We start from the raw sequence: 27,874 nt of genomic DNA, 5'->3' as shown, positions 1-27,874 counted from the left end.
TCAAACCCAAGCTGATCATAAAACCCAAGGACTGTGAGGCACCGGTGCAATCTGCTGCAGCATCCAAAACCCAGTTGCTAAATTAGCTTGTGCAGTACCGAGAAATGCAAGGACATGGGCAATGAGTGTGCCTCAATGAAGGTGTCCCTGTCCACACTTCCAGCCCAGACCAGGCTGGACAAGGGCAGCTGCTGACCTTTCCCTCGTCGCACATGTCGGAAATGAGAGGTTAACCCTCGGGTCAGTCGCGGCGGCCGGGAAACAACCGGACACCCAATGAGCTGTCCGTAATCCCCTCTGCCCCCACCCTCGCCTGCTCTCATATCCTGTGTTCCTGCCGTAGCCCAAATCCCCAGGGGCCCACACGACATTTCACAGATTTAGCCCATTAGATTTTAATTTTCCCCCTCCTCCACCACTGCCTCTGCTCAGAGAAGTCTGTTTACCTTCCGCCGCCTTCTTCAGTTTTTTTTCCCCCCTCTCCTGCAGTTGCTTAACCTTTTTGGAGAGGGAGCAACAAAACGGCCCCAGGGGCCAGATTCCTGCACTCAGTTCCCTGACATAAAGCAGGCAGCGAAGGAAGAGGGCTCATGCTGTGTTCACACTGCCCTTCTCACCACACCCTTCACCCACCTAGCTGCGATGAAAAAGAACACCTTGTCATTTCTGTCGTTCCATCCTACGTGGCTATCAAATTCCACAGAGAGTAAACACTCAGTGCCACGGAAGCTCCGATGATCAATGATTTCACCAGAGGACTATTTGTTGGAACAAGCATGACATGGATTGCTTCACTGTATGTGAAGACATCTGCAGTCACCTTACAGCAGTAATGCCACTGCTTATCCCCCTTTTGGGGTTTTGCTTGTTAAGGAGGCTTTCACAGCTCTGCCCTTCAGCAGTACTGTCGGTGTGGCCATCTGCCATTAGTCACTGCTTGGTTAACCTCAGGATTAGGGACCAAAAACCCTGCTCTAACTGCACTTGCCCACTATCCGTGTGATTGTTCGACATGTTCCGCCCCAGGAGGTCCTATGACCGATACCGTTTTAGCAAAACTGTTGAATAAAAGCAATACGTAGTAATGTCCGTACGAATTTGTTGAAATAAAAACAGACATCAAAAATAAGCACCAAAGTTGCAAAATGAAAACCTGTAAATTATTTTAAAAAATGTGTGATAAATTCTTAACTTTGTCCATGATGTCATACGATTGAGAAGGTACAGAACACTATAATGTATGTTTTAAGTCTTTGTAAATAATGAATATCGGTATTTACTCACTGTATGCCTGTAAGGAATACACTGCGAGAGAAGAGGCCAAAATCATCAGTAGATTGTGCAAGTAGACCTGAGTGTGAAACACATTCTTGTGAGCTTGGTCCCTACAGTGAGCGTTAGTGAACGGTCCAAAACTGGCGCGGTCACGAAAGCGCACCGCTGATGGCTGCATATGACGCGACCTGCACGACAACTGTGTTCCTCCACAGCAATAAGCCGTGCCTAGAATATTTTCACAGAGAACTGGAGACATTTGGATGTGTCCTTAGTAAACAAATAAGTAAATAAAACAAGGTGGCACTGAGGGCAGAGGGTGGCGTGCGAGCTGAGCTGTCAGACCCAGGAGCTCTGGTTGGAATTGTGACCATAGTGGATGCCGTGTGAATGAAACAAAAGGGAATGCAGGGCTCCCAGTTCCCATTCTGGTAAATGAGCAGCTGCTAGCGGGTAGAAATATGGCTGCTGGGAAAACAGAAAATGGAAATGAAATGCAGCCAAATGGCTGCTGTGTGTGTCACATGGACGCTGACATGGCGACAGGGGATGGGACAAACAAAGCTGACATTTAAATCTTGGCTGAGGGAGAGACTGATGGAACTGGACAGACATTGATGGGCTGCTCATCTGAACGGCAACTGCATGAGAGTTTATGCACCACAAAGCCTGCTGTTGGCTCTGCTGCTCTAGTTGGGGCCTTGCGGTTATGGATGTGAACCGGTCTGGCACAGCAGGGTCACCAACGCACCTCACCCTGCCACTGGCCACAAAGTGAGAGAGTTGCCCGAGGGAAAAGACAAGCATGGGAGCACATGCAAACCTCTGATTTAAATAGCTCCCTACCAACAGGACATCAATGTTTAAACAGTGTGAAAGCACGGTGAAAGCACGGTGCAGGCACTTTCAACGAGCAACACGTGAGAGGAACTATGGCTCTTCTTTCCGGAATGTGCAGGTTGTACAGCGAGGCGTTAAAAGGACAGAGCAGAAGATGCAGAGCAACACACTCGATCTGCTTCCAGCTTCTCCTCTGATGTTTCGATTGAAGGATGGAGATGGCGGTCCCAGTTGTGAACACTGAAGCTGGTGAGCAGTTGTTCAGGAAGCAAGATGTTCTACCAAGGTCTGTAGAGGTACAGGAGACCTGCGGCCAAGTGAGGTCGCCGACCTCCCACAGACCCCCTAAGCAGGTCACTTGTAACCACATTCTGACAGAACAGTCACTATTTGCTGCAATTCTTCATCCACAGTCTTCCCGAGAACATTTTCATGGATTCTGCTCATATGTTACACTTCACGACTGTAAGGGATCAACAAGATTTGGGACCGGCAGCTCTCTATTTACGGGTGCCAAACATCCTGCGACTGACCATTCACCATCTGAGCACCAAGTAGAAACAGATTTTCCTCCTCTCGCAAAGAGCTTGAGGAAATGCCAACATCTCCAGCCAAAGACATGGAGCATCACCCAGGGTGCTTGAGAACTTATGAGTGACAAGCCATACCCAACTGAAAGAGGATGCAGAAAGAGAGCTCTGCCTTCACCACAGCACAGAAAGACATCAATATATACAATAGAATCAATCACCGAACACACAAAACGTTACCAGAATCCTGCTTTCCTGGAGTCTACAGAAACAACCCGGCACTCCAAACCCTACTCCTAGAAGAAGAGGCGAATCAGTAAACCTGCACTTATCTTCCTTAACAACAGCACGCCAACCTGGCTTCCATTATAGGATAGAGACTGTGCAAAAATCCAAGCTGGTTGTGTAATGTCTGTTTATGTCCGTGTGTGTGTGTGTGTGTGTGTGTTTGTGCACGATTCTGTGCGTGTTCACATCTGTGTGGGTCTGTGGAACACGCAGCTGCTCTCTAGACAAAAGGTGGTTTTTCCGAGCTACCGTACCAACATAAGCAGCCGCTGTCACCCTACCTCCGAGGTATTCTGTGAACACATTACCAATGCAGAAATATAACCTCACGCAAGATCCTCTGTCTTGTTGACAGGGGGGGATAATGAGCCCAGCGGCCGACTAAGAAGCGTGGTGAGGGTTTCGGAAGCTCGCGAGTGTCCACCAGAGGCCTGGGACATGGAGGGTTAAGTCTGCATGCAGAAGCTTGCTCTCTGTTCAGCCAAGTGGCAAATGGGGAAGGTGGGGGGGGGGGGGCAACCATGCTGATCAGGAGCTGTGTAGTGGAGCCGCGCATTAAAATATCACATGGCAGCGTTCTACAGAGCTGGGCCTTCCCGTCTGCCTCAGTGGAGAGCCAGAGGTGGCGTTTGGAGGGGGTGTCAGCGGGAGGTCTGCAAGGATTGGAACAAAAAAAGGAAAAAAAAAAAACAAGGAGGAGCAGGGCAGCGATGTTAGGTACCTCATGGGCCTCTATTAATGATCACATTCCTCAACAAGCCTATCAGACACACGGAGGAGGATGAGGGGCCCAAAACAAACCAGGGAACAAACCGTCAGTGTCCACTGCCCCACCCCCCAGTCACTGCGATATACTGGCGTGAGGAAGGGGACGCAAGGCTGTAGAGGGTAGCGATCCCAGACCTGAGAGAAGGGGAAAGATGGAGGAACAAAGACAGTAGAGAGGCGCCCCACAGAAAACAAAGGAAAGATCAAAAGCCCAAACAGCCCCTGACACGTCAATCCCACAACTTACAGTAACGCAGTGCAACATCTACCATAATGCGTTACCGCGCTTCAAACACGCCAAGATCCACGAGCTAAAGTTCCACATGATGCAATAATAATTTAACTGTGGCGTTACACCCATCTTCCGGAGGGTGTGCAAAGCTAGAGATGCTCCCGCGGAGAAATAATGGTATTAATGGTATGAATACCTCGCCTCAGTGACACAGGGAGTCTTTCTTAGAGCTAGGGTTGAAGACGGGGAGGGCAGGGGAAGAGATCAAAGAGGGTGAGACAGGCCTCCTCCCTACCCCTCTGGCCATTACCACAGGACTTCAGAGGCCAGCTTCCGCACGTCCTACACGAGCCATCCCCTGCCCCGCCAACAGTCCATGTGAGGACCGGCCGAAGCAGCGTAGGGACACGTGGGTCCATGACGGGAAAGCTGGGATTATACAACCTGGTGCACTGCAGTGAACATCAAAAGATGCTGAAAACCAAAAAAAAAAAAAAAAAAAAAAAAAAACACAAGTGGAGGGTAGTGCTGCAGGTTAGGGATGCTGTGACAGACTGCAATGATCCCACAGAGCTACACTGTGGTGTGCCAAGTTGGCTGGATACTGGATGGGCAGCAGTGAGGAACAACTGGGCCTCCAATCCATGGTTTTTTTTTTTTTTTTTTTTTATCAGAAACCCTTCAAATTAAGACACAAAGCATCTGTCAGCCTTGAGGACTGAACTCCAGAGCTCGTGGTGTGTAATCTGCCACGTCGCATATGTGCTGCATGCAGGATTCGGCACCTTACAAAAGAGTCCGGGTGAGGAGCGGCCGCTCTCTTGTTCATTCGCCCAGAAATGCTCCTCGAGGTCTCGCATCGTGTTCCGGGCTGCGATGAGCCGAAACCTGCCACGATCGCCGCGCCTTGTAACAACACTTCCGAGGATCACTCGCCGCGCGCCTCGAAAACCCCGCTGAGTCGCTGAGGGAGGCCTTTCATTACGAACCTGGGCCACAGTTTATTACCCTCCCTTTGTAACGTCACAGTTCTCAGACTAGGTCAAGACTTGCAAGAGGGAGAGGGAAAAGAAAAACCATGGTTGGTTTGTCTCAGCTGACACAGGAAAGTAGACGGACTTGGTCATGTCACAAAGAACAGAGAGAGATTGACCACTTCATTCAACATACACAGGACAAGATGTTATACCCCATGCATATTTATCAACGGCTGTACACAAAGATCCAGTCCAACCAACATGAAGCCACAGAGAACATCCAACGTAGCCAAGACATCTCCATGACCCAAGACCATGAAGCTTAGCTACCTTCTTCAACAAACCAACAAATCCAAACCACCGAAGCCACCAAACCAACACACCGAACCCACCGACCCCACCAAACCCACACATGAAGAACATTTAACGTGAAAAAAATGGAAATTTTTTTCTCTTCAGGCAATGTCGTAAGAGGAGAGGGGAAATAAGGCGGGACCAGAGAGGATGGGGAGACAAAAGGGACGAAGGAGGCCAGGGAAGAGACGCAGAAAAGCAGAAGATGACAAAGAGGGTGCGGACAGATGACGGGAGTGAAGATGAAGGGACGGACGGGGAGAAGAAAGTAGAGCGCGGAACAGCGAGCTCAGGGCACAGAGGCGCAGTGGGCACCAGGCCTCCCGAAAGCGACGTTCCGGGCTCCCGCTGGTGCCGTTTTGGGGAGGGGAAGGGGAGGAGATGTTTTCCAGGGTTCGCTTTTCAGCCCAAACGTAATTAGCCCTTCGAGACCGAACAAGGATCCATTGATGAGGTACAAGGCGTTCTGTCTGTGTCTGAGGCGGCGACGTCTGGCCGCCGCGGCGCTCGCTAATGAGGGGGATCTCCGCGCTGCCTCCAGCGAGTCCCGATCGCGCCCCTCGCAATGCCACGCACGCCAGCCCACGGCGACACAACCCGGTTCCTGCCTCGTTTTGTCATCTTTGCCGCGAACGCAGATAAAATCTACAGAAGGAATTCCAATCGGGCCTCTATGTTTAAAAGCCAATTAACAAATCCCTCTCCTCTTATCAAATTCTTCAGCGCTTAACGTTTATTGAATATGGGCAGCGCCACATTTCAAGTCGCCGGTTCAAATCCAATTTAAACGGGGGGGGGGGGGGGGGGAATCTTGAGAGATGTGAGAAAATAATACGTGTCCCAGAGGAATACATTGAGGCAGTCAATTGAATTTGCTTCATATAGGACATGCGCTCACACGTGCAATTGAAAGCAAAAAATTCAATTAGGACCCAAAATGCCGGCCAATTTCTAATTCCTACCAGCATCGTTCTCGCAGTCCTCGGTGGCTCATGTAATTACCGTGCTTTGACTGGTTCTGTCTTTGATGGCACTTACAAACATCCATCCCTTATCATCATACAGGAAAGATGAGAGTGTTGCATAATATTATTTATACAAACGGTGTACACCAGTTTTTTTTTTTCTCCCGCCCCCCAGCACTATATCCTAAGCATATTACAAGAAAATTTCTTTTCTGTAATTCTGCAGTGTATTAGTTTTCCCGCAAAAATAACAGGAGCATATTTCTCTAGCTGCACACGACCGTTTTAGGTGTGCTGCAGGGTCAATGGAAATGGGGTTTTATGTACTGGAAAAGGTGGGGTTTTTTTTTTTTCCTAGAGGAAACCACTTATCCCCCATCGATCAAAACGTCATCTAGCTATTTGCACAATGACATCACGGGGCAGAAAGGCATTGAGGCGACCACTGTGAGTGTTGAACATCAGCCAGCTGTGACACACACACACACACACACACACGCAGTGCAGGTCTGGGTTTTCCCTGCCTTTCTTTGCTCCAGCAGCCCATAACACCAGTAAAATGAATCCATAACAGCCCTAAAATCAACACCGCGGGAGTCGGTATGTCTCGGTGTGAAAAATTCACGCCGGGGCCCGAGATACGAAAACTGTTTGAATATCCTTACCTCGCTGAAACGGACCAAAACACGGATTTAAAAACAGAACTGTCGTCAAAAATTCTTCTTTCTTTCGCCGACTACAAAAACGGGTATAATCACGGAGGCATTTACAGAGCCGGCCCGGCAGCGGAAAATCATCTCGGAGAAGCTAAAGCCAACATGAAAAAGGCCGAGACGGACCTGCATGCTTTGCCGTAATGCCATTTAGAGTGTGCTTCTGAAAGGGAACGATAGTGTGCGAGATGCGAAGTGGAGCTGCCGCTTTGAAGCGGCCGCCGCAGTCGACGCCGCGATAAGGAGCGATGATGGAGAGACAGGGGGCACGCAACGCTATCCCGCCATCTGAGGCAGGCTGGGAGAGTTTTGCTTGAGAAGACGGCGTGCCGTTGCGCTCGCCAAAAGCTCTTTTCCCCCGAACGGAACGCCGTTCGAGCACCGCGCGAGACAAACGCGTTCCGTGATGAATTTGTCTTTCGACAACCTCGATTAAAGGTAACACCAGTGCAGCGGCACAGCGAAAATGGTACATTTGCTCCCCAAACCTGCTGTGTATTAATCTTACCCTGGAGTACATGAGCTCAGATTTGAAGCTATTGCTCTGTGTGTTCAACTGTTTAAATCCACGGCACCTGATGCAAGAGGAGGATCTATGAAGAGAAGGAGAATGAAGACGCACTAAAGGATCTAACAATTGCCAGTCGCTTTGGATAAGCCACAACGAAAGGTAGAGAGAGAGGCGGAATGGCGGATGGGCACTGAGCACGCGGCAATCCCGCTGCAGGCCTGAGAGGCGCGCTGCCTACTGCCCTGGAGCTTCTCCGTCACACGAAGGCGCTCGGAGGAACAGGACCTGCGAGGGGCGCTGCTGCACCTCACACGATACGGACCGCCCTCCTTTCAGCTCATGCTCGATTTCCGTGCCCCAACCCCGAGCGGCACCTTCACGGAGGGTGCCGTGTCAGTGGATCAGACCTGAGGAGCGGTGTGTCGAGACGAGACGGAGACCTTTATTTTCTGGCTGCGAGCGCGAGGAGATTCACACAAAGCAGCACACATGCTGCGGAGACTGGAGGAGCTTCGGTTTGCTCGGAAAATGACAAAAGGAAAGGGGGGTGCTCCTCAGAGTTCCCCCTCTGCACGCGCACACACACACACGCACACACACACACCTTCCCGCACGCCCCCGCCCAGATTAATCCGACAGCTGAGCCACACAGGAGCCGCGGTGCGGGCGGAGCAATTCCTCGGTATGTGAAGCGTGTGAGAACACACGCAGACGCGGGATGCTTGTCACACTCAAAGCCTTGGAGAAAGGAACGGCGCACAGACAAGCGGGGGGTACGGAGGGGTGGGGGCACAGCCGTTCATCTCCATTGATCTCGGATAGCGCTCACACAATGGTAAACAAACAGACACGCTTACTGCTACAAAATGTTTTCAGCTTTTTCAAAATTTCAAAAAACTCAAAAAAAAAGAAAAAAGCTAAATAATAAAAAAAAAACACGAGCAAAGCTCCTTGCGTGCCCTTCTCCACACACAGGTCTTCAGCTGCTTTTTTTTCCTTCCTTTTTCTTTGCATTTTGACTTTTTACCCACCGTGACTGACAGGCAAGTCTGACTCACAGCACATCACCTGTCAGTGCCATCATTTGTTAAGACCAGCCATCAGACAGAACCCAGACGAACATTTACACATCTAAGGCCGCGTGCAAACTGCGCCGTTTCAACGAGAGCTGCCTTCGCTCACAACCCGTGGCCCGGTCCCGCTGGTATGAACCGAGCGCAGCGAAGGCAGCAGGGACCATGAAAGGGTCTCATTAAAACAGAGGATCTGAAGGCAAACAGAAAACATAGAGCTGCCCACGTGGTAAAGGCTGGGCCGCGGGTGTCGGCCACAGAGAAGCAGGGCCAGAGCGCAGTTGGGACAACAGATATCGATGTGAATTGGCAGGGTGGGTGACAGCCATAGTGGGTGGGTGGATGGGGAGTATGGCTGGGAGCAGTCTCACTGGGTGAGTGATGGGTGAGGAACATAGGTGCCCTCCCACAGCGTCTATGGGACACCAGCTCCTGTGGGAACACAGGTAGGATAGAAGACCCCCCGGGTGGTGGTGGTGTGAGGGGGAAGGCAGCCAAAGCACCACGACGACATGGGTCTTCTTCACTTCAAAGGCCCCCTGTTCTCCCCCCTGCTTTATCGCTGCGGTTATAATTAAGGAGCTTCCAACAGCTGGGTGGTAAGCACCCAAAGGCCCTTGGGGGGTTGAGGGAGTGGCTTCGCAACTGGCGGCATTCCTGCGTGTCAGCATGACATGTAGATCACCGCCTACAGCCGACCACCCCTACGGCGCCTACCTGGGCGCTCGCCTCGCACCACATCTTTCAAGTCACCGCAGTCCGTACAGAACATCGCTGCAGACCTCCCATGCACACAGCCGCTATTTTGGAAGAACACGAAAAACATGGGAGTAAGGATATTGTTTTACATTATTTTGGTGCATAACTAATGTGTACTTAAGGATGTCGGCATCTGGCAATCACTCTTGATGACTGGAGGAAGGCAAAGTGCTCTGCTGTCAGCAGCCCGTCCCCAAGACCCAAGACTACGACGAGCTGAGTGAGAGATATCATGAACGGTAACACGAAACTTGACTGGACAACGACCCTAAAAATACACCGATATTTGTTTCCACAGAGACAGGTGCATTCACATGGTGTGCAAACCAAGGTCCTGTACATACTTCCTCTAGTCTGTAAGCTTTTTATCCCTGTTGTAGAAAAGTGCAGTGGTGTAGCGCCTCGGTTGTGCATTTGGGTGTGGGTTCGAATCTGACTCAGTCTGCGAGAAAGCCGAATGTTTTCCCCAACGTGCTCATGGGTTTCCTCTAGAGTATTCAGATTTTTTCTCCACCGTCTAAAGACAGGTATTTCAGGTGGACTGGTGACTCTAAACTGCCCATAGTGTGTGTGTGTGTGTGTGTGTGTGTGTTACATCGCTCTTGTGTATAGATGTGTATACATGGCTCAACGCTTGGAGGGAGTTCAGTGCAGTCTATCCAGCATTGTAAATCGTCTTGGATAAAGGTGTCAGATAAATATTATTGAATAATCGCTGTACATTGCACTGGAAAAACGCAACTGCTAAATGAACACATCTGACTGAAATCACACAGCAGGACAACAGAAGAACTTACTTTGCTGTGGACTCTTTTTCATACTTGATCTTCAGTTCCTGAAGCTCCGACTGAGTTTCCTTAAGTGCTGAAAGACAGACAGGGATCAACAGAACTGGAGGGCTTCAGGGTCAAACCATACTGCGGGGAAGTTCAACAGAAGCCATGAGACAGTCTGTGCCAACATGCTCCCTTGTGCCGCATGACAGCAGAGGGGATCCATTCGAACGGGACGTGTTGGGTGAGCCGTGGTGAGTGTGAAGGACAAGACAACCATGGCCTAGTCACTTAGTAGCTGAGGGCACAAAAAAAACACCGAGGGTCCAGTCTGGTACCGTTCATAGTTCTCTCAGATGCATTAGGATGTGCGTAGGGACACATTGGGAGCCTGACAAGTGCGCTCTTGTCTGTGAATGGCAGGGCCCAATAGTGATAGTGTTAGCATTGGCCATGTGTCGGAAGGGCCACGTCACAGCCTGTCTGTCAACACAGATGCCCTGGTTATAGCAGGAGTGTCTGGAAGATTTCAAATTTCAAGAACGTATGGTGGTCTGGTTTACCTGTCTGGAGGGCCTGCGCCTTCTGGTTGGCCTCCTCCAGCTTGGAGGCTACGGATTCCTGGTTTTCCTGCAGCTTCCTAGAGGTGCACAGGAAAGGAAGCGTTGGACTGACTTGGCGGCAGGAAAGGCCATCTCTGAGATGGCCAAGCATCAAAGTCACTGTTCCACATCAACCAACCTCCCCCCCCCCCCGAGCATGAGGGTTTTATTTTTAGGTAATAAAGCAGTGCTTTTAGGGAGTGCTTTGTAGACAACCACTGTCTGGGATATTAATAACCCAAGACACAGGACACACAGCAGCCAGGCTTTTGCCCGCCCAACAGCAACAGGCTTCCTAAGAGATGCCATTGACTCACTCCACTGCTATATAAAGGAGCCTAAATTAAATATACATGTCCTACAGTTAAGAGAACAGTCTGCCACATTGTCCTTCGATCTGGACTTGAGTTCTGTGGACTTGGCCTCCTTTCGTCCAGAAAAGCACCTTCAAAAGCAAACGGTGCATCGGCAACTGCTGCAGTGTGTATCCATTTCATCAGGACCACTGAAGGAATATGTTGTTATCCTTAAAAATGTACATCCCTCAACACCATGTTGAGGAACACGGCAAATTATGCAAGGGAATTCAAAGATGTGTTCAATATTTCTGTTTAATAGACTCTAGCTATTCCAGGCATCTGTCTAACCACAAAGGTATCTGAAGCTGAATTGAGTTAAATGGAGTTTAAAATGCTTTGAGGCAATATGTACAGGTTCTGTGCCAGAAGCAAAGCGTGCTGGGAGTTCTATGCGCAGGGCCAAATGCTGGGCTTATCCAGAGAGTCAGCAGCCACCCTCAGGCCTGGGCCCTTAATACTCTGGTCCGGTCTGGCGTGGTCGTGGCACTACTGTTACATCGAAAGAGCTCACAAAAAAAGTATCAGCGCAGCAGTAATTGAATGCACATCTGGAATATGGAAAGAGGTGATGTGATGAGGAAGAAGAGACGAAGGTGAAGTCCAGAATGGGCCCAGTGGTAATAGGAGCACTCGGGCTGCGACCCCTAAACTGGGAGAGCGGCTCCAGCAGATTCCGGGAACAACATCTGAAGCCTCTGTCCAGAAGAGCGCAGTCCTAAGAACAGCTAAGATACCAGGCAGAATCCTCAAACTCCAAGGCCTCCGGTAGAGGACCCGAGCTTGAGGAAGACACGCTCACACCACCTCATGTTGGGGTGAGAGGGAGATTTATGGTACAACATGGTAGTATGGTATTATATATAATCAGGCCAGTACAGACATAATTTACTGAAGAGCGCAACAGTATAGGGTAAAAACACACACGGACTACAGCTGCACTTCCTCCAACATAACACACAAAAATACATCATTTTAATTTTCCATAAGGGCGTTTGTTACTTTTCCCCTGTATAACAACAATTATGTTCATCACCAAGCAAATACACTAACAGTTCACCAGCAAGCAAACAGTTAACAACTCCATACAAACATCCAGCAGGCGGTGTTGTGGTTAAAGATGCCACCTCGCATGTGAAGGAGCCAAGTTCAAATCCCACCACTTGCCGTAGTGCCCTTGATTAAGGCACTAATCCTGAATTGTTCCAGTAAGAATTACCCAGCTGTATAAATGGATAAATCACTGTTAGCTGATTCGGAGAAAAGCTGCAGCCGAATAAATAAATAAATAAAATAAATAAATTTCAATCCAAATGTATTTATCTCTGAATGTTTATGTATGTTACGCTGGATTCAAATACTTGGTGCAGAAACATTACAGGATGACAGTAGGATAAAAAAATACCCCACAGAAAAGAAATGAATCCCCACATTTCTGTTAAGCAGACAACCCCCCCCAAAAGTAAGCCTGTTATTGTGCACTCAGTAAGTCCATCATCTTGTGCTCATTACAAGGTCAGAGCGGCACACCTGCCTTATATTCATAGCCCCATTCTCTACAGCCAGTGGTAATCCATGAGGGCAGAATTAGGACACCTATTGTTAAGGGAATTCTGCGAAAAGGTCACGAAACAGGTTAACGTACCGTTAGGTTCCACAATGCCATTGCAAACCGGAGGGGGAATTGTCTGCTACGCACTTCCACGAAGGGACAGAAAAATACCCGACAAATAAAGGTCAAGAGGGTGTCATGCTGGTGCGATCAGGGCTATGGTATTATCATAAAGGAGGTATTACAGTCGATTCATAAACAAATGTCTCGGAATTAAAGGTATTACTAGACAATTGGATTAGGGCTTTTGGGGAGAGAAAAAAAAAGCAGGTCCAATTCCTCCAAAAACAAAACGCTGGCATAACTACGCATTGAGGTCCTTAAAAACAGACAGAGTGCACCTTTGGAAATACCCAGACACAGTGATCTGTGTTTAAAATGGAACCAGTCTTGGGTACTTAGCATTCAGCAGGCAATAGGCCCCATCCTGCATCTTTACCACTGTTCCTATTCCATCTACAGTTTCCTTTGCCAAGCTGCATAACTCCGCTTAAAGCTGCCATCTCACACTGATGCCTGCCCCGAAAACATCCCGTTTTCATAATCCCACGGCTTGTTTTTGTCTTCTCCTATGCTGGGTGATGGTGGTCCAGACCCTATCCCTTTATCAATACCTGCACTGACAGCTGGCCAAAGGTTGGGGGCAAGGGCTTCACTGAGCTTCCACCACAGAGACCTCACGACGGCTCGTCCGCAACGTGCCCATCAACGCCCCCCAAGGCCAGTTCCTACAAGATGCACTAAAGACAACTACCTTAGACTTCTGAGCATCACACATCACAGTGCACGGTGATTAAATATTTATATTAATTCATTTAGCAGACAAACGCTCCCTTTTTAATAAACGGTGTCCATAATGGTGTCTTACACTTTACTGTTTGCACCATTATTATACCACTGATTTATTATATCTTCTTCAAAATGTGTTACTGCAACTTTGATGTTCAGCATGTTGAATGTATCTGAAGGAGCATCCACCATATCCAGTCTCTTGTATGGGGAAACATACTTGGTTGTTAAGCTACCATTAATCTTATGAACATTATGTTTTATAAACCCTTATGATAAACAAGGGCCACCAATGAGCATGCACTGTTGACCCCCACACTCAACTCACCTCTCCTTCTCTGCATAGTCATTGTGAAGCTGTTGCTCCTTCTCCTGGGCCAGATCTTCTGCCTGGTTCTGCAAGGACTGCTCGTACTCCCTGATCTTCTCCTTAAGCGCTTTAATTGTGACCTCTGTTTGCAAGCATGAGAGACCAGGGCTTCGTTAGGTGTGTGTCGGTTGATCGTGGGTACTCTGAAAGATCCGGAAAGCATGCTGCTACCCTGTAATCACTGCCATAATGTTTACATTAAGCCATAATAAACTTCCATGTGGCCCTCTGATTTAGTCCTCAATACCAAGAAGAGAAACGGATCTCAGATTTCTCTAAAGTTGCTAGACCTATAAAGGCAAACTATGATAAAGACCTTGCAAGCAACTTGCAGGCACAAAAACACATGCAGCTCAAGTCTCACTCAAACTAAATAACTGAAAATAAAATGTGTAATAAGCATTTTTGGTACTTTTGTTCTATTTCCCTGCCTTGGTTCCAGTCCCAAGAGTTTTCTTCCCATCTGTTTATTCATAGATCCTTGTTTCTCAAAATGGCTTTGGGGATACCTGTTATGTGGGTAAGTGAACAGGAGAAACGCCTGTGTGTGTGTGTGTGTGTGTGTGTGTGTGAGAGAGAGAAGACCCCTCTGCACCCTCCCACCTGTCTCTCTCTCACACACACACACACACACACACACACACAAAATCACACAAATCCGCTGCTGCTGCCGCCACCACCTTTCTCTCGACTTTTATTCCCTGCTCTACTGTGATTTAAACTCCAACGTTTCAGCCCTGACACATAATCAATGGCAACGAGTCCCTTTAGAGACCTTTTACCCCTTAACTGTTAAATTGAACTTTAAACATTTAGGTTGCGGGGGATCAATGGCCTCAGCTGAGAAGAATGCGGGACTCGTGGCGGTGGTGCGGGGGTGTGTGCACGCGTGTGTGTGTGCGTGTTGGGGATTCCGCGGGGGGAGTAGGCATTACGGGTGGGTCTGCTGGGGTGGGATATCCTCAAGACCAGCCACCTAGGCATCATGGAATTGATGGGGGAGGAGATCAATGGCAAAATAAAATATTTCTGGCACAGAGCAGGTTCAATTAGGTCTCAGCAAGTGGGGAGCGGCAGAGACAAGGGCTCCGAGTTCACAAGAGGACGATCCGTGGCCTCTGAGAGTTACCGTTCTGCTAAGGGCTGCACACACTTCAGACCACGGTGCTGTTGGGCCACGTTCGCGGCAGGCCTTTGCGGCTTACCGTGATTCTTGACGTCAGCAAAGCCCTTGTTGTACTCCTCTAGCGTCTCGCGCAGCTTCTGGTTCTCCGTCTCCACGTCGTGCATTCTCTGTACCTTCAACTGCAGCTGCTGACCAGCCTCCAGGGCCAGCGTTGGGTCTGCAAAGAGGGCAGAAGCACATGCTCATCAGCACCACTCGAAATGAGAGCGTGTCTCACACTGGGTTTGGTGCCATGCCAGTTTGCCGTAGCCGTTCCTCTAAGGACCCATGGACGGGTACCAACCCCTCGAAGGCCCGCCGATCCCTCGGCAGAGCTGAGCTGTACCTGAGTAGAGGTCAGTGGGCCGCCTGGCTCGGCTTCCTCCGGCACACGCACGCTTCCTTGGCAGGAAGACACCACGTGCCTCCGGCTCTCAAGCCAGAAGGAAGGCCCGAGACCTCCCTGATCTGTACTCCACCACAGCTTTTACAGGCTGAATGAATGCCCTGGGAGTCTCACAAACACTGGAGGACATAGGAGATGAAGGTATCACCCTCTACAGATGATGCCAGCAGACTAAACCATCACGCACAATGATTCTCACCTTCTGTACACCACCCTGGTTAAACAGTGGAGTACATTCAGCAATACCCTAGTCCAGTTGAGCTCTTCCAAAGAGCTACCTGACATCATTCTTGCTAATGGCCATTAGGTGCTATAAAGAGCCCTCATGCTGTAAGAATGATACCGGTCCCTTATTATAGGAGCGGTACTGATCTTTCAGTGGTAGTTTTTCTTTTTTTTTTTTTTTAAAAAAAAACTTTACCTATCTTGCATTAGTCTATTTTTTCCCCACTACTTTCTGTCTATGTCAGCATTATTTAGTTATTTCTATGCTACTCTGCTGTCCTTTCTGTCACTGCCTGGTGTGAAGTCTGTACATATGCTGTATGTCTTGCCAAGAGCTGTTATATTTATCCTGCTGTAGCCCCTGTGCACTTTCCCTCTGGGATCAATAAAGTCCATCTATCTGTCTAGCTAGCTATCTTTGTAAAGTGAACAGCTGAAAAAGTACTGCAGAACTGAGCCTTTTACTCTTTTACTCCTAGAGAAGATAAACGAGACCATATGTAGAGTGCATGTAGCCACTTTGGCAAAGAATTACCACGCAGGTCATATTTATGCAACAAAATCAGCGTGGCTTCAGTCATCCGCCGCCCACCTACGTCTGCCCTGTGACTTCAGATACTAACAACCCACCGAGTAACCGCTCCTGTGCTTTTTCAGGGAGCAGCACAGGTATTAAAAGCAGGCACTCTGCAAATCTCAAATTTGGTAGGGTGCCAGGAAAACATCTGATCGCACACCTGAGTGCGCGAAGCAGGTTCGACCAGGGCAGATCACACATACGCACACACCATCAGACGGAGGGTCACCGTACCAGTGGCGAGAAAATACGAGCAGGACTTCAGAGCAGCACAGAGAGAAAAGGCAGAAGCTGAAAGATGAGGCAAAGAGTGTACGCGGGAATGCGGTCAGCGTAGCACACGTTGTCGGGTCATTTTTCACCTCAAACCCGTGGCTCAGTGCAAGTGAAACCCATGTGACGGTGAAGAGGGGACACACCCAGGACGGGATGCCAGTCCGTCACAAGGCACCCCAAGCGGGACTCGAACCCCAGACCCACCGGAGAGCAGGACCCGGTCCAACCCACTGCACCCCACTCCCACCTATATATACACTCACATTTATTTATTTAACACTTTCAACTTACAGCGTTAAACTACTTAGAGCGACTTACCAGTTTATACCACGGGGTCATTTTTACCAAATCAATTTGAGATTCGTACCTTATGAAAGGGTACTACAGGAGAAGGGGGGATTTGAACCTAGATCTGTGGAGTGCAGTGCACCTACTCTAACCACTACGCCACCTGCTGCCCCTGCTACTCGTTTGAATGTGCACATACACAACGGAAGGCAGAGCAACGAGTGATGGCGATGACCTATTTAGGGTTTACTGTCCTCCTGCATCAAACCGTCCTATAGGGACGATCCCTGGTGGGACTGCGGGACTCGTCGGTCCAAGGCGGCGGAGTCTCCTCACTTGGGGAGCCCCTGAAACGCAGCCCATAGTAGACCTTCCCATCAGTGCCCGTCATCGGCATACTAATTGCTGTATGACTAATTATGCCCCAATTCCAGTTGATTTTCTTTAATGAGACAGCTGGGTTAATTATGTAATCATATGATTACATTAGCCCCCAGAGCCCCGCTGGGAAGGGAGAAATGGGGGGGGGGGGCAAAGTGGAGGGGGTGGCAGCGGGATCGAGTCAGAAGATGGAAGTTGTAGGCCGCAGACAGCCGTGTGCCGAAGAAGCCACAGAGAGCAAAGTGACGCAGGAGCATATGCCCAACTGGAGCTTTTAGGGACTCGAACCATTAAGACTGACGCAAGAGAACAGAGCGGCGGCGCACAACAGCGTGATGGGCCCTGATGTGCATGTCATACTTCTACTGGAACTCGCAGGCTGCCGCACGCCACCAGGTCCGCTTCAGTGCCCAAATGAAAGATACCAAGAGATTGCTAGGTGTGTGACGTAAATGAGCCTCCTCCACAGACAGAAATAGTCACCACACCCCTGGAGAATGTCAGATGTCTTAAAGGTAGTGCTACCGGTGAAACAGCTCTATGCGACACTTCAGCAAAGAGCAACACAACTCTCTTCCTTTTCCTATGTACGTGCGTGCGTGCGCACACACTGACGTATATATGGGGAAGCAGACAATGGTTAAAGCTGCTGCTTTTGGATCCAAAGGTCGTAGGTTTGAACTCCGCATTCTGACGCGCTGCCCTTGAACAAGGCATTTACCCTAAATTGATGGTGTAAAAACTACCCTGCTGACTAAATTGGGTAAACAGATGTAGATGACGCTAAGTCACTTTCGAAAAAAGCATCGGACCAACAAACTATTATAATTTGAACAAGGACTTGTGCCAGTTAGAGAGGATGCTGCGGGGTACAGTGCCAGCTCTCGGCAGCCGGACAAAAGGGGGTCCATCTTCACACACACCACTTAGACTGTTGTCCGCATGGCCCTTTGAGGACGGGCAACGATGCAACTGTTCCTGCGAGGACCCGTGGAAATGGATCAGGCCTCAGGAGGCAGGACGCTGTGGGAATTCAACTTATAAAAGACAGACATTTCCCCAGGTTAATTTTAATTAACTTTTCTTCATTTTACTGTCTACAATTTCTGTGGTAGAGAAAAACAATAAGACCCTGCACTGGATAGGCAGCCAATGAAAAAAGAATAAAAAATTTTTACAGCAAATTTTTAGTGTCTTAGACAGTTTTTTTTTTTTTTTTTTTTTAAGACAAACTAACCCATGAGTAAACAGAAGCATGTTTCTATGAAGTTTTTATTGACTGTGACACAGAGGCTGGACTTAGGAACACATGTGGGACCAGAAATCTGTTTATAAGTTGAGGTCCAGTTGTATGAAATGCATTTTTAGTGAAGAATCTAATTTGTTTTCTTCTTGCAGCTTTCTTGTGAGGAGGAGTTCTTTTGCAGGGGCTGGTTTTTGTGCATGTGCATTGGATTCACACATCCACCACCAGCAACCCTCAAGAATGTGTCAGGCACCTATCACTGAGAAAGAAAGAAAAAAAAAAACAACATGGAAACAAAATCACCTGTAAATGTTCAGTGATTGTTCAGAACAAAGTATGCAAAGAATCCATCTGGTGTGAAGTCAATAAAGTTGTGGAAGAATAAAATCTTGGAAACAAGAACCGGAAATGGGAAGGAACAGTGGCAGACCATTTGTTTCCAAGGAGACGGTGGTAAACATGCAAACTGCTTTCATTTGGTTAGCAGCAAAATCAGTTTGAGAATCCACAGATACCCAAAGGGAACAGGTTGCTGAAACTTCACATTATTACCTACTATACTCTGGGTACTCATTTATGGACACCGTGTATGTGCGTCATTTGCATTGCGTGTGCTCAGAATAAGTATTCGTTTTTAAATATGTCATATATACACCATGAATACTATTGTGTTCAAAAGTTGAGTTACCCAGACATGTTCATGTTTTTGATAGCATTAACTGATCAGAAATGATATGTAATACAATTAAAAATGTCATAACGTTAACTTTATTTGAAATATATGTTCTACGCATCGAATCCTCCATTGCTGGCCAGTCCAAAGACAATACTCTGGCTTCCCGTTACTTCACAAAATAGGGTTTGCATAGCTTAGATGTACGCTTCGGATTGTTGTCTTGCTGCATGATGAAATTTGCACCAATCAAGTGCTGCCCACAGGGGATTGCATTATGTCGTAAAAGAGTGGCAACCTTTCCAGTGCATTATTCCTTCCAGAGCGCCCCATAGCATTACACTTCCTCCGCCATGCTTGACAGGAGGTGTCAAGCACTCCTCCAGCATCTTTACAATTGCTCTACATCTCAAATATGTTCTTCACCTTGATCTAAACACCTCAAATTTAGACTCATTCATTCATAATGCTCTTTTTCAGTCATCCACTGCCCAGTGTCTCGTATTCTTTTGCACATTTTAACCTTTCTTTTCATTAGTCAGTTTCAGATATGTTTTTTTTTTTTTTTTTCTTTCTTTGAAACTGTGCCTCTAAGGTCAGCATCCCAGAGTCATCTTTTCACTGGTATTTGGAGTGTACTATTTAAGGAAACAGCCAACTGTGGACCTGTAAGAGGTCTGTTTCTCAAACTACAGACTCTGATGTACCTCTCGTCTTGTGCAGTTAAGCATCTATGCCTACTGCTTCTTTTTCTATCCTGTTAGATCCAGTTTACCCTCCTCTCTGAAGACAGTAGTAGACACCTTTTGTAAGAAACCTTCAGTTTCTTTGCAATCTGACAAATGGAATAACCTTGATTTCACAAAGCATACAATACACTTATGTATTTCTAGAGAAAGCCGTTTCATTTTGGCCATTTTTTAACCCAGAAATAAACTTTAGGAACGCCAGTACCTTGTAACCCAAGGAAAGAGAATTTACTTGCTTCTCAAACAGAATAACAGGTTTCAGCTGTGCTAACAATTACAAATGTTTCTTGACCATTGCCTTTAGAGTTTACTATTAGGACACTAGAGTAAACACTGGAGATGCAGCTTTGCAGTCATATGTAAAAAAAAAAAAAAAAAAAAAAAATTATGAATCAGTCATTTAAAGCAGTAACATTATTAATGACAAATTGGTTATATTTTTAATTATAGTGGTACCTTGATAAAGTATTAATTCTTTCAAAAACAAACATTTTGGGGTAATTCCAAACTTTGGAACACAAGTGTATGAACATACTGTATGTGTGCATACAGAATATATCATATATATATATTATATATATCAGTGTGTGTATCATTTGCATTGTGTGAGCCCTCTGCCAGTGCACTTGAGGACTCCTTCAGCAGGAAGCGGGAAGGCAGCCAAGGAGACGTCGGCTGTGCACCAGTGTCACACACAAACACAGGCACCTATTTAAAGATAATCAGTCACGCAAGCATCACACCCAGAGACAGATATAGGCACTCAGACAAGAAAATACAGGCACTAGATTAAATGGATAAACACACGCAGACATTCCCAGACTGGCACAAATACAAGCATTACACATACGAGCTTACAGTGGCTCCGTCTTGAGCACACACCCTCGCCTACGCGGACACACACAAACCTTATACGCATACGTGTATACTCAGATTTGCGCACGGGTGTGCGCACACACACACACAAGTATAAGAAGCAGACATGAGTGAGGACAGACGGGCACAGACATGCAGAGAGCAGCATACAAATCCAGTCGCATGCAGACAACACACACACAGATTATCCTACGTCGGGGAAGCACACGAGGGGTGCCGCTCATCCATATCAGTGGGCTCTGGGATCTGCGAGTCGTGTCAAGCTAGCGGGACGAGCGTTTCGGCCGCACGGGGGCTGCGGACGACCCAGCATCGCTGCAGCGGTACATGGCTTTGGGGAAATGGTGGACGGTCTCCACCAGTCCCCGCCAGTCTCCATAGAGCCCTAAGCCTCCCTTCGCAACAAACATGGCTGCTTGCACAGGACCGACGTGTGCCGGGAACTCTGAGAAGTGCTGGAGCGCCATGAAAAAGGGAGCGAAAGCCTTGCAAACACAAATATTATGCACTGAAAGGCCCGGCAGATACTACACGGTGGGGGTTGAGTTCAACGGTTAACATCCTTACCTGGGGCATCGATTAATCTCTTATATACGTTCAAGAAGGCAGCCTCCGACTCTTTACTTCTTTTACTCAAGGCGTCGATCTGTAAGGGAGAGCAGAGGTGGAGTGACACCGACACAGCAAAACACACGTGCGCACATTCACGAGGAAACGCATGCACGATGGCTCCGAGGACACGAGAGCCATTTCGGACAAGCCTGTCCTCGCCGCTCCGGCGATGTTGCGGCAATTCGACTCGATTGAAGGCCAGACGCGATGAAGCGCTCCGCAGACAAGCACATCTAAGTATCTCCTTTCAAAGTCCAGAGCCAAAACTAAAATTAGCCTCCAGACTCTTTATTTTCGAAAAGCACAAAAACCACATGATTGTGTTAATGAATCACAACCAGAATGGAACACTGACTCTGAAAGCCAAAAATAGACAACCTGACCTTCTGCGCTGGTTAAACAAATTAAAAGGAGGTAACAGAGAAAGAGTGTGTGTTGATCAAGTGCTGCATTATTTTCATACACTCCTCTGGTTAGACACTTATAATCATATTAACTGACAGGGTCCCAGCTCATGATGTAGTACCTGTGAGCAAGGTACTTACCCTGAAGTGACAGTAAAAATGACATTTTTGAATAAATGGGCAATTCATTATAAGCAGCTAGGATACAAATCTCACATTATAAATAACTTTGGAATAAATATAATGAATGATTAACTGTAAATGCATAATTTGTTTTAGAGATAATCAAACCAACAGATACAAGACAGCATGACATGAACATGAAGTATTCTAGCTATTAATTAAAAAATGTTAGGAACATCACAGGAGGTGACGCACACCAGCCTGTGCGATGACAACCAAACTCATCCGCCCTCCATTTGGAAAAGGCGTCTGCACATCCCATAATACCCAGGACGTGCATTCCACAGTATTTGTCAGCTGTTCCAACGATGACTGATGCACTTAAAGTACTGCGTGACCCTGAAAGCCTGTAATGACCAGAATAACTTTAATAGCCTTTTAATTTCTGCTACCGCAACAGCTGGCGCTTCCAAAATGGCAAAACATCCGAATATTAATACACAAATAATGTGGCGGCTTCCAGCAAATATGCGATTGTAATACAGGGCTTTAATGGGCTCCGAGTGGGGTTTTGCACCCTGCTCCTGAGTGCGAAGTCGCTTAAAGCGGCTCCCTGTATCCACTCCGCCTGAAAAGGCGGTCAAACACAGATCAGACTCTCGGCGGCTGGCCCCCGGCCTGCTCGGGCCTCGAGCGGGGGAGGGGGGGCGCCGCCGTGCACCCACAGGTACGGGCATGCCAAGATCCCGCAGCCTGTCGTAGGCTTCTCTTACGACCGAGACAGCTCCCCAGTAGTGGATGTCAACCACCTGGGGGCCTATAGCGGCCGCTGTCACTGTGCCAGGGGGTAGCGGGGCCAAACTGGGCTGAAGCCAAAGTGGACCAAACGTAAATTGGGTCAATGTTGCCAGGGAAGCGGAGCGCAAGCATGCGGTGCATTTGTAGGCCTGATCGGCAGCACATGGCAGGTGTCGGGAAGCGTTGAAAGTGCGGGAAGCGCTTCTTCCTCCAGCCGCTCAGAGCGCACCGACGTAGCCTTTGGATCCACCTCCTACTTCACCGCTCTCCCTCACACGCTCATTCTCTACCTTAAAGCAATGTAGAAACGTACATTTCACATAACAACACAGCAACTGTCAATCATAAAATATTCTGACAGTATGAGCCCCTTTCCATTTGAGGATCCCACCCATAGGGGGCAGTGTTCGCTCAAGCGCAATAAGCACTGCTGACTCACACACACACAAATGAAATCTTGAAAGTCAGAGGTGAAAGCGCATATCACGATACAATGAGACCTTTACCTGACACTTTTCTCCGAAGTGACTTACCATGTTAAAGTACTCACAATTATTTCCCTATTTATGCAAGCTGGGTAATTTTTACCGGAGCAATTTAGGGTAAGTAGACCTAACCTTGCTCGAGGGTAGTCCATTTGGAGGTAAGACTCAAACCTGCAACCTTTGGGTCCAAAAGCAGCAGCTCTAACCCCTGCGCTACCAGCGGCCGTGGTAGAAAAGCAACACACAAATCAGAACTGTACCAAACACTGCTGAAATGAGTGTATTAAACATGTTTTGCTGTAATTGTTCAACTAGGAGCACAAAGTTTTAGGTTTTTTTTTTTTTTTTTTTTTAAAAAACATCTAGCCATCCAAGAACAATCAACTGTTGTTCTCCATCTTTAGTTGTATTTATTTCTATCTCTTGTATTTCACCTGCCTTTTCCTTCATTCCAGCAATACTTGGTTTTGTTAGGGTGTAGCAGGTAGCGTCGTATTTAGAGCTGCTGCCTTTGGGTCCGAAGATTCAATCCCACCTAGAGGTGCATTACCCTTGATCAAGCTACCTACTAGTAAAAATTATCCAGCTGTAAAAATTGGTAAATCACTGTAAGGAGCCTAACACTTTAAATCACTTTGGACAAAAGAATCAGCGAAATGGGTTAATGTGAATACTAGTACATTATTCTTCTTTAACTGAGGTCTTTTTCCAAGGAGAGTACAATGTAAGGAAGTCAAAATGCACACCAATGAGTGTACCAGTTCATACAGCGGGATTTTCTTACAGTATCAGCACTAAGGGTTTCTAACGGCACTACAGCTGTAGGGGGATGCGAACCCAAAACAGCCCTAAACGACACCGTTTGCTGTGCCCCATTATACCCAACAGCTCCCGTACCGCAGTGTGAGACCTGTGCTCCACCCATGGAAAACCAACCTCATCCGATAAATACAAATTGGCATTTTTGTGTAACAGGACAATTGAAAAAATAAATTTAAAAAAAAAAAAAAAACCCGTCTGCAAATTTCCAGCGAGTCCCAGCATGGGCTGATTTATGGAAAACGGCAGTTGCCACTGTAAATAGGCTATATGCACGAGTCAATTTTCATTCTTATGGGAAAGAAATTAAATCTTTTCAGATGGCTCCTTCTGATGGAAAACATCTGGATCAAAGTAGGCACGGCCAAGTTCTCCCGCACAGATGGAACAATTAAAGTCCCAGCCCACTTGGCAGAGATTGGACAGAAATATTGATCCTGACAAACAAAAAGCACATGCTACAGAGAGTTTGGCTTGAGAAAAAAAAATATTAAAAAGCGAAACGAGGAAATAAAAGGATATAACAGGTTTTAGCCTCCGTGAGCGTGGTTAACCGTGTCGGTGCCGGCGGCGGCGAGGGTCGCCTCCCAGTGACAGCCGCTCGCTTCCCTGCCGTCACGCTCGCGACGTTCACGGCCGAGGAGGACCACGTGACGGGTTATGCGAACAGCTCTTCGGGTACCCAGAGAGCCCCGGACGGCTATATCGGGACGACGCCTGGCGCCTGCTGCCGACGGGGGGCATCCGCACGGTCCGGGCATCTCGTACGCAAAGGGAGCGCCTAAAATAGACCTGGTTACTACCCGGGTGCGGTTGACGCAGCGAGGGAGCTGGGGGCTGCGAGAGAGAGCTCACGGCAGAGTCCGGTCCAGAAGACGCCCTGAGCCCCACGCGGGCGCTGACCCAAGCTGCCCCTGTAATTGCAGATCGGGCTTTAATCTTTAGCATTCCCGATCTGGTGATCCACGGCTCGGGGAGGGGGGGCGAAGGGGATTACTGGCTTTGCGGCTTCCTTTAAAGTGGGAATTACAACCGCACGATCCCCTGCCCAACACTGCGGCGTCCCCCTCCCCAGCGGCAGAGCATCCACGCAGAACGGCGCCCGGGGTAAGCTCTCGGACTCGCTAGAGGCAGCACTGGGACGCCGGCACGTCACCTGCGTTGACGTGACCGCGGCATGACCTGAATCACAAAGTCCCACCTATCCGAGACAGCAAAAGGAATGCGTATGACGTGCAGAATACACCTTTTTTTGTTTTTTTTTTTTTTTACATTGCACTACTACTAAGGTGTTAGCGGCCTGCTATACAGTCACAGGATACGAATACATTTATTCATTTTGCAGATGCTTTTCTCCAAAGCGACGTACATCTCACAGAAAATACAATGTCTTCATTACATCGACAGAAAGACTTCCATGAATACTTACACATGATGCTAAAGCACCGTTAATTTACCTTCCACCATATGAACACATGCACATCGCACTAGTAGCTGCGTGAAGGCTGATCCGTTGTTAAACGGTTATGATCTCAAGGTTATAGCGCATGAGGATTTACGCGAACTTAATAGATCGCGGGAGAAGCGAGTCCGGAAGAGGTGAGTTTTAAGACCTTTTTCCGAATATACGCAGAGATTCAGCAAATCTGAGGGAGAGGGGGAAGTCATTCCACCACATTGGGCGAGAACTGAAAACATTTGTGCTTTTGGACTTTTTGCACACAGGACCACCAAGTAGGCATAGGTGGAAGAGTGTAGCGGATGATCAGGTGTTGTAGATATCAGGGAGCAGGTCCATTGATGCTTTTGTAGGCTGTAACCAGAGTCCTGAATTGTATTCGGGCAGCTCTAGGAAGTCAATGCAGGGAAGAGGAGGGGAGATACATGGGTACACTTCGGCAGGTCAAACATAACTCGGGCAGCAGCGTTCTGTATCACCTGAATACATATCCTCCCGAAAACTCAATAGTCCCAGAGGTCTGCAAGAATAAACAGGCGAAGCAGGTGGTGTAGTGGTTAGAATTGCCACCTCACAATGGAATACTCTAGGTTCAAACCCCACCTCCTCCTGTAGTACTCTTAAAAATGGGGAAAAAAAAGAAAACCTTGGGTTTACACACATGCTGTCTGAACCGCTTGCCCCAAGTGGGGTCGCAGCAAGCTGAAGCCTAACACAGGGGGTAAGGCTGAAGGGGGAGGGGACACCAGTCCATCGCAAGGCACCCCAAGCAGGACTCGAACCCCCGACCTGCCACACAGCAGGACCTGGCCACATCTGCTATGCCTCAGGTTTGTAAAACAGAAGCACCCTTTTAGGCTGCTTTATGCGGGGGGTGTTAAAGTACTGTGTGAAATTCATATATGAAAATGAGTACATAAATATATACAGATAGCACTGCTGTCTCTCAACACCTGGGTGGTGCAAGAGAACATGGGTTCAATCCCTGCTCAGTCTGTGTGGGGTTTCTCTGGGTGCTCTGGTTTCCTCCTGCAGTCCAAAGACATGCTGTTCAGGTTCCCTCATAGTGTGCTAATGCCATAGTGAGAGAGTGTTCCACTGATATATGGATAAGTGACCCATTTTAAGTAGTGTATCTAGCAGTGTAAAATCACCTTGGTGAATAAGGTGTGGGGGCTCATAACGCTACATAGAATCCACTGTAAGTCGCTTTGAAAAAAAAAGCATCTGCTAAGCAAAAAAAAATTGTAAAAACATCGGCTTTGTTTTTGTTAGTCTATACTAAAGAGAAGGTTTTTATATGCTGAATGAGGTTTATTTTCCATGGAAAGAACACAGTCCCAGTAAATATTGTGCTACAGGAGTTCTCAGTCATAATGGGGCACAGCAGCTACTGTAGTTCAGGGGTGTTGTCTGGGAATCTGAACATTTTTGGATTTGAACACTCCTCCTGCTGTAATACCCTTGATCAAAAAAAACTTATTTTGAAATGATACAGCAAAGACTACCTAGCTGTATAAATGTGAAAGCGAGTGGAAGTTAAAACTACTTTGAAGAAAAGCATCAGCTTAATATATACACACATACATATACTGTACAGTGTATATAATATATATACACACACACACACACACACACACACACAACAAAGTGGACAAGGAAGGGACACAGCAGGTTGAGGGGATGTGATCAAGAGCTCAATGGTCACTGAGAAATTCTTTCAGGATTGAACAGCGTACACAACTTCCTACCACTGAAACATTTTGGACCGCAAAAAAAAGTTAAAGTTGCCGGTTGCGAGCAGGGATCAACGAGAGACGACACCGTTGGGGCCGTGCGGCGTCTGCCGGCGGACCCCAGCGCGCGTCCATCCTTCATCTGCTTAGCAGGTCAAATTATTTACAGGACAGATGTCGCCGGAGATGTGGGCCTGCGAGAGCAGACGAGGGTGGAGAGACATCCCACCCCCTCTCCCAACGGCTTCTCGGCGTTTGCCAGGATGCAGAGTTGATCTGATGCCATCGCGGCGCGAGCCGCCAGCTCCCCTCCCCGAGCGGCCGGCACTCAGAGCTCCCACATTCTCGGCGCTCCTCCGCACGACAGCCATCCGAAACGATAGCGCAGTTACTCCAAATGGGGCCCGACGCGGTCGGTCCACGCGGCTCCTCCCCGACTCCAGCGCCGATCCGCTTCTCTCCGAGGTCCTCCTGTCCATTTGTATTGCTGCCATGGGCTTGCTTTTGAAAATATCACAGTGATTGTGCGCAGGCCCCCAAGGTGCCCTTAGAGGACGAGCTCTAACCCTTATTCATTAGCATCTCATTTAACGTCTTAGTCACTGAATATTCCATGCAACGTTCGCGTGACATGTGCTGCTTTCCTGCTCTCCCCCCGAAGTTAATTTGCTATCAAACATGCCTGCAAACGTCTGCGGAGGATTCGGTGGGGGGAGAGACCCAGTTCAGGGGGGAGCTGCGGAGGGACGGCGGAGTCATCCTGCTAGTCGGGCTTTCTGAGGATAAACG

The 27,874-nt window shown here is 48.0% G+C and overlaps 1 protein-coding gene across 5 annotated transcripts in view; it reads right to left on the bottom strand.

The window, feature by feature from the left end:
- cux1a (cut-like homeobox 1a) overlaps nt 1–27,874 on the bottom strand; it is a 147,744-nt gene that overhangs the window by 51,490 nt on the left and 68,380 nt on the right. For all 5 annotated transcript variants that reach the window (XM_029249440.1, XM_029249438.1, XM_029249439.1 and 2 more), the window contains exons 4-8: nt 21,217–21,295; nt 14,993–15,130; nt 13,746–13,869; nt 10,622–10,698; nt 10,083–10,149 (exon numbers count right to left, since the gene is read on the bottom strand). In XM_029249440.1, the coding sequence (XP_029105273.1) occupies nt 10,083–10,149; nt 10,622–10,698; nt 13,746–13,869; nt 14,993–15,130; nt 21,217–21,295 (485 nt within the window). The remainder of the gene's footprint in view (nt 1–10,082; nt 10,150–10,621; nt 10,699–13,745; nt 13,870–14,992; nt 15,131–21,216; nt 21,296–27,874) is intronic.

This window comes from Scleropages formosus, chromosome 25 (genome assembly GCF_900964775.1).
Source record: "Scleropages formosus chromosome 25, fSclFor1.1, whole genome shotgun sequence".
NCBI lineage: Eukaryota > Metazoa > Chordata > Actinopteri > Osteoglossiformes > Osteoglossidae > Scleropages > Scleropages formosus.
Note: the sequence above shows the minus strand (reverse complement) of the source record. Positions and strands in the feature narration are given on the sequence as shown.